Source organism: Scyliorhinus canicula, chromosome 16, assembly GCF_902713615.1.
Source record: "Scyliorhinus canicula chromosome 16, sScyCan1.1, whole genome shotgun sequence".
NCBI lineage: Eukaryota > Metazoa > Chordata > Chondrichthyes > Carcharhiniformes > Scyliorhinidae > Scyliorhinus > Scyliorhinus canicula.
The window spans coordinates 94,098,056-94,111,139 of record NC_052161.1 but is presented as its reverse complement, the minus strand read 5'-3'; the positions used below and the strand labels follow the sequence as shown (position 1 = coordinate 94,111,139).

Here is a 13,084-nt window from a genome sequence, read left to right as displayed (position 1 = left end):
AAGGAATTTCTCCTCACTTCAGTCCTAAATGTCTACCCTGTATCCTCAGATTGTGACACCCTGTCTCAAACTTCCTGCCTAGTCTAGTCCTGCTAGAATTTTGTGACTCCCCCTCATTCTTCTGAACTCCAACAAATATAATCCTAACTGACTCAATCACTCCTCATGTATCAATCCCGCCATCCAAGAAATCAATCTGGTAAACGTCGTTAGCTGCACTCCCTCTCGGATAAGGGGGCCAAAACTGCTCACACCACAGGTATGGTCTTGCCAAGGCCCTGTATAATTGCTGCAAGACATACCTCCTCCTGTACTCAAATCCTCTCGCTATGAATGCCAACAAACTATTTGCCTCTATACCGCCTGCTGCACTTGCACGCTTACCTTCAGCAAGTGGTGGTCGAGAACACCCAGGTTTTGCTGCACATTGGCTATTAATGCCCATTAATGCTCTCTCTCAAGTTACAGCCATTCAGATAAAAATCAGATTTTTGGTACCAAAGTGGATAACCTCACTTGTGTCCACAATATACTGCATCTGTCCATCCACTCAACTTGTCCAAATCACACTGAAGCATCTCTGCATTCTCCTCATAGCTCACCCTCCCACCCAGCTTTGTGTCATCAGTAAATTAGGAGACATTACATTTAGTTCCCTCATCTAAATCATTGATATATTTTGGGAATAGATGGGCTGCCAGCACCAATCCCTGCGGCACCTCACTCGTCGCTGCTTGCCAATTGGAAAAAGACCCATTTATTCCTACTCTTTTATTTCCTGTATGCCAACCAGTGTTCTATTTATCTCAGCACATTACTCCTAAGCTTATGTGCTTTAATTTTACACACCAGTCTCTTATGTGGGATTTTGTTGAAAGCCTCTGAAAGTGCAAATAAATCACATCCACTGGCTCCCCCTGAAAGTGCAAATAAATCACATCCACTGGCTCCCCTTCATCAACTCTACTAGTTACATCCTCAAAGAATATCAGTAAATTTGGCAAACACTATAACTCTTTCATAAATCCATGCTGATTCTGTCCGACTCCACATGTTTTCCAAGTGCTCTGCTTTTAAATCTTTTACAATGGACTCCAACATTTTCCCCACTACTGGGGCAAAATTCTCTGACCCCCAGCAGGGTCGGAGAAACGCCCTGGACCGCCGAAAATCCAGCCCCCGCCGTGGCAGAAATTCTCCGCCACCCGGGAATTGGCGGGGGTGGGAAACGCGTCGCACCGAGCCCCCTGTGGCAATTTTCCGGCCCGCGATGGGCCCAAGTCCCGCCGCTGGGAGGCCTCACCCGCCACCGAGGTTTGAACCACCTCTGGTGGCGGCGGGTGCCGCTGACGTCACCACCGGCGCATGCGCGAACCGACGAAGGCCATTCGGCCAGCCCCGGCAGCGGCCGTCAAAGGCCGCTGGTGCCGGTTTTGGCGCCAGTCGGTGTGGTGCCAACTGCTCCGGCACAGACCTAGCCCCTCAATGTGAGAGCTTGGCCCCCAAAGGTGCGGAGAATTCCGCAACTTTGGGGAGGCCCGGCGCCAGAGTGGTTGGCGCCACTCCGCTACGCCGGGACCCCCCCCCCCCCCCGCCGAGTTGGGGAGAATCCCGCCCCAGATGTCAGGCTGAATGGTCTATAATTCCCTGTTTTCTCTCAACCTCCCTTCTGTTTTCTTGATGTATGCTCTGACAAAGGAAGGTTCAGACTTGGAGATAGCAGTTAACAATTCTCCTACTTGAGTTCAACTCTCCTGTTAATCTTGCTATCGTAACTAACTAACCAGTCTGCTCTAAGCCATGCGGTGGGTGTGATGCTTCTGATCTGCCCTTGTGCTTCTCTCGGAGTGTCACCTTTAGAAAGAGAAAGTGTGCCCTGTCCTTTTATATGGGTTGCCCCCTTGTGGTAGTGTTACCTCTGGGTGACTTGACTGTTCATTGGTCGTGTCCTATTCTATGTGTTCATTAGCCGTATGTCTGCATCTCATGACGTCTCTGGTGCTCCCTCTAGTGTTTACTTAGTCTTAGTGTATTTACATTAACCCCTTGTGTATTTACAGTGATGCATATCACAACATCCCCCCTTTTTTCGTGTTACATATTTTCTGGACAGTGTTACAGAAAATTTAACAAAATAGGTAGATAAGTGATGACATGTACAAATCACGATGGCAATGATAATTATACATACCAAATAAGATGTATCAGTCCAAAGTTTATGAATTAATATGGTCGAGTGGCTTTCTTGTTTTGTTATTGAAGTGTCGACGGCGATGTTGTCATTTCCTTGTGAACGCCGTCAGTGTCCCTGTGCTTAAGGAACCAAAAAGTCATCAGGAGGTGCGCAAATCACTTCGTTGTCTGATTTTGACTCTTTTTTTTTCTATGCTTGTGGTAGCAATGCAGTATATCATCTGTGTTGTTCGACCTGTTTCTTGTGATTGCGATATTGATGCATTATGTCAGCTGCCTTGAAAGCTGGTCTGCGTGTTTGTAGTGGAGCAAACTTGAATCGGTGAGATTTGCTGCCATGCCATGGTATGGCTGTACTCTTGCCAGTGTTAGGAGCTATGCTGTTACATTGTCCTGCATTGGCAGAGTTGCACCATGTCGTACCAGTCGTTGTTCCTGTGTTATTGTTTTTGTCGTGCTTGTTGTTGACATTGGTGCCTTTGGTACGCTTGTTGTTGTTGTTGTTGTGTTTGTTGCGCTCAATGACCACACCGAGTGGAGAATTCGAGTTACTTGTGTCAGTGTCCTTTGTGGCATCTGCTGTTTCATTGAGCGTGTCGTCTCCGATTCCTCAGCACTCCCCGTCTGGAGTCATGTCCGGTTCACTGGAATCATCTTCGGCTTGTCGATGCTCCCTGTCTGGAGTCCTTTCTGGTTCACCTGAATCAGCTTTGGTTTCGCGACACTCCCCGTCCGGGGTCATTTCAGGTTCACTTGAATCATCTGAGGTGTCTTGATGCTCCCCATCCGGAGTCAAAACATTCAGGAATGCATTTTCTTGTAGAGAGGCTCGGGTGGATGAGGTTTGAATTAACGTGGTGGTCACTGGAGTCACTAGTAACCTCACTTTGATTGTCGAGTGCCTCTGTACATACTAGCTGAGGTCTGTCTTTCTCGCTGAGATGTCGCACATCTTGTATGGGAATTGTGAAGCCTTTGTCACTTGTCACACATAGTGGGTAGACCTTCAGTGTCTTGTCAGTTAGATGAGCTGGGTAGACAGTCAGTCTTCTTCTGGTGGCTCAAATAATCTGGGTAGACTGTCATAGTCTTTTTGTTGTTCACGTGAGCGTGGTAGACTATCATAGTCGTCTTGCTGTGCACTTGAGCATGGCAGACTTGCATCGTCTGCTGCTGGTTGCTTAAATAAGGTTGCTAGACCTTCATGGTCTCGTTCATGAAAGGACTGCGCTCTGGAGTCTTGCGTTGCTTCCATCGTGGAGTCCATCAACGAGCTCGCTGTGGAGGATGGTGTCGCTCTCTCTGTGGTGTCTGGCATCGCTGTGGAGTCTTTGTGTTCTCTGTGTGGAGACGTGCAGTAGTCTCACTGTGGCATCTGTCATCGCTTTCTGTGCAGAGTCAGGGACTCTTCCGAGGTGCATGGAGCATTGTCCGTGGTGTGTGGACCACTGGCGTGGTGTCAGGTCGTTCTCTGTGGGTTTGTATCTCTCTCAGTCTCTTAGCGTCAGGCCGCTCTCTGTGGGTTCATACCATTCTCTGTCTCCTGGCATCAGGCCGCAGCAGAATCCTGTACTTCTGGGTTTGGATGTCGTCTGTGCTGGGCTGAGGATCCTCAATTTGTCCATGTCTGTGTCGGATTCTTCACTGTACAACACATCTCGTTGCGGTTTGGATTTGGTACTGACGTTGCCATGTCCAATGATGAAATCATCGTCTGAGTCGTAGTCTTCAAGGACCAAATCATTTCTTTGGGCGGTGCTAACTGCTTGTTGCAGGGTTCAGCGGAGGTTACTTTCAGCTACTGGTCGAGGTTCAGGCATTGTGCTGTCGTTCCAGGTGAAAGAATTGTGTTTTACGGCTTTAAATTTGTTTTTCCTTATTTTCGGGCATCTCCACTTTAAGTGGCCGTGGTCCAGGGCCTCTGACATCATGACGCTTGTGACGTAGAGCGTAGGAAGGGATTTTGCATGCACAGATCGCTTTTTCTTTACTTTGCGCCTTTTTCGCAACTGCGCATGCGCAGCTTCTCGCGCATGTGGAGAACACAGTTCTGCCGTTTAGCATCTTTTGGGGAACTGCGCATGTCCGGCTCCTTTCGCAAGATGGCCGCCAATCAAAATCGCTGTTTGCTGCTGTTGCAGGCCTACCTTCGCCTCACAGTTAGTATAGGCACCTCTTTTACCGATCTCTTTTGTGTTTTCCTCGCAGTATTTTTCAAACTTGTCCAGGTCTGTCGGGAACTCTCTCTGGTCTTGCCCTTGGAGTACTTGAAGGTCTTGAAAATTTCTGCTGCACTTTCACCTGAAATGGTGAGCAGAAGCTTTATTTTCACTGCATCCGCCAAGCCATCTAGGTCGGACGCTACCAGGTAAATCTCAAATCTCTGCCTGAATGCACTGAGATTGCTGTGGTACCTGAGCTGCTGTGGAACCGTAATCTCGATCATCTTGCCTGGCTGCTGTTGTTGGTTGTCACGGATATGCTGAGTTTAACTATATAGATTCAACAGGCACTCCTGGAGCCATGTTGTGTTATGCTTCTTCATGTCGCATAAGCTGCTTCCTTGACAAAGGAAGGTTCAGACTTGGACATAGTTTAACACGTTTATTGAACAGTTAACAATTCTCCTACTTGAGTTCGACTCTCCTGTTAATTGTGCTGTAGTAACTCAGTCTAACTAACCAGTCTGCTCTAAGCCATGCGGTGGTTGTGATGCTTCCGATCTGCCCCTCTGCTTCTCTCTGAGTGTCGCCTGTGGAAAGAGAAAGAGCATGTGTACCCTGTCCTTTTATATGGGTTGCCCCTTGTGGTAGTGTCACGTCTGGGTGTCTTGACTGCCCTTTGGTCGTGTCCTATTCTATGTGTTCATTAGCTGTATGTCATGATGTCTCTGGTGCTCCCTCTAGTGTTTACTTAGTCTTTGTGTATTTACATTAACCCTTTGTGTATTTACAGTGATGCATATCACACCTTCTAAAATACTGGGGTTTCATCAGTTACCCTCCAGCACGGTAGCATAGAGGTTAGCACAATTGCTTCAAAGCTCCAGGGTCCCAGGTTCGATTCGCGGCTTGGGTAACTGTCTGTGCGGAGTCTGCACATTCTCCCCATGTGTGCGTTGGTTTCCTCTGGGTGCTCCGGTTTCCTCCCAGTCCAAAGATGTGCAGGTTAGGTGGATTGGCCATGCTAAACTGCCCAGTGTCCAAAATTGCCCTTAGTGTTGGGTGGGGTTGCTGGGTTATGGGGCTAGGATGGAGATGTGGACTTGGGTAGGGTGCTCTTTCCAAGAGCTGTTGCTGGGCTGAATGGCCTCCTTCTCCACTGTAAATTCTATGAAAATCTGCAGAAACTGTTCCAGAGTCTATAGAATCTTGGAAGATGACTACCAATACATCCACTTTTTCTAGGCCCACTTCCTGAAGTACTCCAGAATAGAGATTAGCGGGCCCTGGGGATTTATCGACCTTCAATCCCTTCAATTCCCCCTACACCATTTCCCTACTCATATCCTTCAGTTCCTCCCTCTCACTAAACCCCATGTTCCCCAACATTTCTCGTATGTTATTTGTCTCTTCCTTTGTGAAGGCAGAACCAAAGTATGTATTTGAATTGGTCAGCCATTTTTTTGTTCCCAATTATAAATTCCCCTGTTTCTGACTGTAAGGGACCTACATTTATCTTCACCAATCTTTTTCTCTTCACATATCTACAGAAACGTTTACAATCAGGGCAGCATAGGTGGTGCAGTGGGTAGCACTGCTGCCTCACGGAGCCGAGGTCCCAGGTTCGATCCTGGCTCTGGGTCACTGTACGTGTGGAGTTTGCACATTCTCCCCATGTTTGCATGAGTTTCGCCCCACAACCCAAAGATGTGCAGGGTGGGTGGATTGGCGACGCTAAATTGTCCCTTAATTGGAAGAAATGAATCGGGTACTCAAATTTATTTTTTTTAAATTAAAAAAAAAACCTTTACAGTCAAGTTTACTCGCGTACTTTATTTCCCCATTCTTAATCAATCCCTATTGTCTTGTTTTGCTGAATTTTGAACTGCTCCCAATCCTCAGGTCTGTTGTTTTGCCTGGCTAATTTGTATTCATTTTCCTTGGATCTAATGCGATTTCTAATTTCCATTGTAAGCCATCTTTCCTGTTTTACTTTTGCACAGACAGGAACAAACAATTGTTAGAGTGTTCAATATTTGCCATTGCCTATCCGCCGTCATTCCTTTTGGTAACATTTTCCAATCGATCATAGCCAACACACACCTCATACCATCGTAGATTCCTTTATTTAGATTCAGGACCCTAGACGCAAAATTAACTACGTCACTCTCCAGCTTGATGAAAAATTCTTCAATATTATAGTTGCTTATCCCCAAGGGGTCTCTCAACTAGATTGCCAATTATTTATTTCTCATTACGTAATACCCAGTCTAGGATGGCTTGTTCTCTAATGGATTCCTCAAAGTGTTGGTGCAGAAAACCATTCCATAAAAACTCCAGGAATTCCTCCTCTACAGGATTGTTACTCATTTATATGCAGATTAAAGTCACCCATAAGTAAGATCCTTTATTACATGTGTCTCAAATTTCCTGTTAAATGCCATTCCCAACATCACCTATATACAACCCACACTAACATTTTTCGCGCTTTGGTGTATCTCAGTTCTGCCCATAGATTCCACAGCATTGGAGCTAATATCCTTCCTCACTGTTAATTTACTCTTTAACCAGCAATGCAACTCCACCACCACCTTTTCCTTTTTGTCTATCCTTCCTAAATACTGAATACCCCGGATATTTAATTCCCACCCATTATCTCCCTGCAGCCATGTCTCCACAGTCCCGACTATACCCGTTTACACTCTTTGCGCAATTAATTCATCCACTTTATTGTGAATGTTCTGTGCATTAAGGCACAAAGCCTTCTACTGACTGTTTTAACATTCCTTGTCCCATTCCCATTATTTTATCTGTGGGTCTGCTTGATTCTGGCCCTTGATTCCTTTGCCTATCACTTTTGTTATTTCTCTTTTGGTCTTTCAGAAACATAGGAATTAGGAGCAGAAGTAGTCAATTCAGCCTTTTGAGTGTGCTCTGCCATTCAATCAGATCATGGCTGATCTCAAATCCACCTCCTCATCTTTTGCACATATCCCTTTAAGCCGTTTATCATCAGAAATGTATCTATCTCCTTCTTGAAACCATTTAATGATTCAGGTTCCACCACACTATGGGGCAGTGAGTTCCACTAATTCACCACCCTCTACGAGTAGTTTCTCTTCATCTCAGTTTTAAATCTACTACCTCTCAATTTATATCCCTGACCGCTTGTTCTAGATTGCCCCACAAGGGGGAACATTTGGTTTACAATTTCTTTATAAATCCTTTTTAGTATTTTTTTACACCTCAATCAGATCCCCTCTCCTTCTAAACTCCAGCAAGTACAAGCCTAATCTGTTTAACCTCGCCTCATACATCAACTTTTCATCCCCGGAATCAATCTGGTGAACCTCCTCTGAACTGCCTCCAATGCCACCACACCCTTCCTCAAATAAGGAGACAAAAACTGGACACAATATTCCAGATGTGATCTCACCAACACCCTATAAAATGGCAAAAAAGCTTCTCGACTTTTACACTTCAGCCCTTTTGCAATAAACGCTAAGATTTGATTTGCCTTTTTGTTCTTGTCTTTGATTTCTCCCTCTTGTCAGAGGTTTACAACATGAAAACAGGCCCTTTGGCCCAACTTGTCCCTGCTGCCCAGTTTTTACAAATGCCCGCATTTGGCCCATAACTCTCAATACCCAGCTTTCCCATATAACTGTCTAAATGCTTTTTAAAACACAAAATTGTACCCGCCTCTACTACAGCTCGTTCCAGACACCTGTGAAAAAATTGGCCATCTCCCCCCCCCCTTACCTTAAACCTATGCTCTCTAGTTTTAGACTTTCCTACTTTTGGGAAAAGATGTTGACTATTTACCATATCTATGATCCTCATTATTTTATAAATCTCTAAATTCACCCCTAAGCCTCCTACACTCCAGGGGAAAAAAGTCCCAGTCTATCCAGCCTCTCCTTATAACTCAAACCATCAAGTCCCAGTAGCATCCTAGTAAATCTTTTCTGCACTCTTTCTAGTTTAACAATATCCTTCCTATAATAGGGTGACCAGAACTGTACACAGTATTCCAAGTGTGGCATTACTAATGTCTTGTAGAACTTCAGCAAGACATCCCAACTCCTGTATTCAATGTTCTGACCAATGAAACCAAGCATGTCGAATGCCTTTTTCAACACCCTGTCTACCTGACTCCACTTTCAAGGAACTATGAACCTGTACTCCTAGGTTTCTTAGTTCTACAACTCTCCCCAACACCCCACCATTAACTGAATAGGTCCTTCCCCAATTTGATCTCCCAAAATGCATCACCTCACATTTATCTAAATTAAACTCCATCTACCATTCATCAGCCCACTGGCCTAGTTGATCAAGATCCTGTTGCAATCCTAGATAACCTTCTTCACTGTCCACTATGTCACCAATCTTGGTGTCATCTGTAAACTTACATGCCTCCTAAATTCTCATCCAAATAATTAATATAAATAACAAATAACAGTGGACCCAGCACTGATCCCTGAGGCATACCACTAGTCACAGGCCTCCAGTTTGAAAATCTACCCTCTACAACCACCCTTTGTCTTTTGTCGTCAAGCTAATTTTGTATCCTCACCATGGATCTTATGAGATTTAACCTTATGCAATAACCTACCATGTGGTACCTTGTCAAAAGCCTTGCTAAAGTCCATGTAGACAACGTTGAATGTATTGCCCTCACAACTACCTTCTTGGTTGCACCTTCAAAAAACTCCTTCCATAATTTCCATTCCCTTTTCTTACTTGGGATGAATTATCACTGGAGTTCCATGCTGTTTTTTCCGAAAATTTGGAGTGTTTTATGAAGCTTTAATGGACCAGCAATAGAACACCTTCTTGCATTGAATGTTTTTTTTTAATAAAGTTCTTGTTTTTTTAAATGTATCAATGAATTAAGTATTTTCTTCCAACGATTTGGGTTAGAATAATTATCCAACTCTGCCTCAGTTTTTGTCTAGAAGTCTCCCTTCCAAGATGCTTTAGTGTACCTTAATTGAAAATAATGTAATCAGTTTTTGCATGGATTCAAGCAGTCCTCATGAAACTGCAACCTCTTCATAATCATCGAAGTAGAAAGGGAAAAATAAGACTGCGTAACAAACCTTCCTACTATTCTGTGTACACCGACTACTTACGAAAGGAAGCTTTTCCACTTCAGTCTCTTCAGAAATGAGTGGCTCGTTTGATTTTTCTTTCCTCTTCGGTTGATCTCTCTCTCTCGGTGGCCTTCCTCTCAGGTGTAGTTTTTTTGCTCTAAGTGGGGACTCTTCGTTGCCCTTTTCCTCGTCGCGCCCTCCGCGCTTCTCACTTCGCGTCCTTATGGGGGAAAGTCTCTATGTTCGCTGCGTGATTACCATTTGTTCCTCCCGCCAGGTAACTGCCGAACCCAGTGGTTTGACCGAGACGACCCAACAGGGAGCGGGGATTTCGAGGGTCTGGCGAACCTCCAGAAAGAGCATCCCCGTCTGGTCTGCAGCAACCCGACTGCCTGCGAAGTGGAGACGACGTCTGGGACCCCCGCCTCCGACTCGGGAGACAACGTTGCCCCGTAAATATAAAGCACAATTCCTGACCTTTGATGCTGCCATTTCATTCCACACGGCGTGAATTATTTTACATTAACTGCCGCGCTCCCTTTTTTCCCCCCCTTAAATCTTTGCGAAACAGGTGCAGCCCCTCCACTGGGTTCATTTGCGTGAACAAAGATCAAGACGACGAGACCTGCGAGGATTACAGAATCCGATTCGTCTGCCCCCAGTCTTTCTGTAAGTGTTGAATATCCGCGGGAGGCGGTGATTTTGAATTGTGAGGAGGGAGGGTGAATCTGGGCCCGGATTCTCGGCGCCTCGTGCCGGCCGGCGGCAGTTGAACAAAATGGCGGCGATGGCGGCACGCGCGCGAGGAGAATTCCCGCCCTTGAGTGAGAGCGCGCGCTCCTGACCATATGGCAGCTGGAGCTCGGGCCTACCCGGCTTGACCATACTCCGAACCACAGGGCAGCGGGAGCTCCAGCCTACCCGGCTGGGCCACACTCCGAACAACAGGGCAGCGGCTCCGGCCTACCCGGACTGGCGCCACCCCTAACCACAGGGCAGAGGGGGATCAGCCCACCCGGATTGGTCACACCCCTAACCACAGGGCAGAGGGAGATCAGCCCACCCGGATTGGTCACACCCCTAACCACAGGGCAGAGAGAGCTCGGCCTGCCCGGATTGGTCGCACCCCTAACCACAGGGCAGAGAGAGCTCGGCCTGCCCGGATTGGTCGCACCCCTAACCACAGGGCAGTGGGAGCTCGGCCTGCCCGGATTGGTCGCACCCCTAACCACAGGGCAGAGAGAGCTCGGCCTGCCCGGATTGGTCACACCCCTAACCACAGGGCAGAGGGGGATCAGCCCGCCCGGATTGGTCACACCCCAAACCACAGGGCAGAGGGGGATCAGCCCACCCGGATTGGTCACACCCCTAACCCCAGGGCAGAGGGAACTTGGGCTCACTCAGATTGGCCACGCTCCTAACCACAGGGCAGAGGGAACTTGGGCTCACCCGGATTGGCCACGCTCCTAACCACAGGGCAGGGGGAGCTCGGCCCTTCCCGTATTGATCACACTCCCAACCACAGGGCAGAGGGAGCTCAGGCCTGCCAAGTTTGGCCACACTCCTAACCACAAGGTAGAGGGAGCTCGGACCCACCCGGTTTGGCAACACTCCTAACCACAGAGTAGCTGGGGCCTGGGCAGATTGGCTGCACTCCTAACTACAGGTGATTGGGAGCTAGGGCCCATCCGGATTTGCCACGCTCCTAACCTCAGTGCAGCGGGAGCTAGGGCCCGCCCGGTTTGACCACACTCCTAATCACCGGTCTTTGGGAGCTCGGACCTGGCCGGATTATCTACATTCCTAACCACAAGGCAGTGGGAGCTCTGGCCTCTCAATCTGGCCACACTCCTTTTTTTTTATAAATTTAGATTACCCAATTATTTTTTCCAATTAAGGGGCAATTTAGCGTGGCCAATCCACCTACTCTGCACATTTTTGGGTTGTGGGGGTGAAACCCACGCAGACACGGGGAGAATGTGCAAACTCCACACGGACAGTGACCCAGAGCCGGGATCGAACCTGGGACCTCAGCGCCGTGAGGCGGTTGTGCTAACCACTAGGCCACCGTGCTGCCCTTTGGCCACACTCCTAACCACATGGCAGCGGGAGTTCGGGCCTCCCAGCTTGGCCACACTCCTAACCACAGAGAAGCTCAAACAGGAAAGACCTTGTTTAAAACACCTCTGTGACAATCTCCTGCACCTCCCTGTATGAGTCAGACCAGCTGCAGACAGGCAAAGGCTACGCTGATGGCGAGTCATACAAGCCAGAAATGTTTTATAAAAGGTAAGTATTCATGCTTTTCAAAAATTAAATGCTTCACCCCTTTGAAGGAAACGTTGTAGCAGCCACCCACCGCAGGTCAGGGGAGATGTCAGCATTAAGAACATTTCCAGTTCAGCGTGTTGTCTCCTTCCTGGCATTATTAGGGCATCGGATGTGTGGACAAGGCTGTTTGGCCCCAGCTGAATACCACAGGAAGGGTGCAGCTGGAAATAGGTGCTGCACCCTCAGAAATCAAGGCTCTTGGGGATGAGGAACAGCAGCCTGCATTAGAAGAGCAGAGCCCTGGGCATCAGGAGGCCATAGGAGAGGGACGAGGGCCACAAAGGAGCTGGCGACACTGCCCTAAGCACAGGATTTACAGGCAGAAGCAAAACTACCTGCACATGAATGAGAACCAATGCCGAAGGATATTTCAACCATGTGGACAGCTGGTCACAGACCTGTGTCTTCATCAGTGCAGAATTCTGCAGCATCTCACACCAGACTCAACCAGGTAGATTTAGATAAGAAATGATAGGAGGAGGAGGCTCAAGTGGAGCGTAAACACCAGCATGGACTGATTGGGTTGGGTGACCTGTTTCTTTGCTCTACTGTGTTAATTAACATGATCCAGTGGGAGAATCTTTGTGGAATTTAATACCCAATGTTTTAAAGTAAATCATCATTTTGCTGTGTAATTGCTGAGTAGTAGATTTATATTTGCATTAGTGTGATAGTAAGCATTGTGTGTGTGTTGCAGTAGTGCAGTACAGTGCAATACAGAGTGGCACTGTGACACAGTGGTTAGCACTGCTGCCTCACAGAGTCAGCGACCCAGATTCATTTCCAGCCTTAGGTGACTGTGTGGAGTTTGCACTTCTGGTGCCTGAGTGTGTTTCCTCCAGGTGCTCCGTTTCCTCTCACAGTCCAAAGATGTGCAGGTTAGATGGATCAGCCATGATCAATGTATGGGGTTAGGGGGATAGAGCGAGGGAGTGGACCTTGGTAGAGTGCTCTTTCGGAGGGTTGGTGCTGACTCAATGGGCTGAATGGCCTCATTCTGCCCTGCAGGGATTCTACGGATGGATAAGATGCTGTATTTAGGGGGAGAAAGGGGCATAATGGTAATGTCACTGGAGGTGTAACCCAGAGGCTCAGGCTCATGCTCTGGGGGAGACAAGAATTCAAATCCCACCACGGCAGCAGGTGGAATTCAAAGTCAAAGAATAAAATCTGGAATTCAATAATGGTGGCCCTGAAACTGTCATTAAAAACCCATCTTGTTCATTATTGCCTTTTAGGGAAGGAAATCTGCCCCACTTACCTGGTCTGACCCACATGTGAATCCAGATCCACAGCAATGTG

The 13,084-nt window shown here is 47.4% G+C and overlaps 1 protein-coding gene across 3 annotated transcripts in view; it reads left to right on the top strand.

Moving 5' to 3' along the window:
- Positions 1-13,084, top strand: part of si:dkey-205h13.2 — a 367,663-nt gene that overhangs the window by 290,881 nt on the left and 63,698 nt on the right. For all 3 annotated transcript variants that reach the window (XM_038773572.1, XM_038773573.1, XM_038773571.1), the window contains 2 exons: positions 9,729-9,903; positions 10,023-10,120. In XM_038773572.1, the coding sequence (XP_038629500.1) occupies positions 9,729-9,903; positions 10,023-10,120 (273 nt within the window). The remainder of the gene's footprint in view (positions 1-9,728; positions 9,904-10,022; positions 10,121-13,084) is intronic.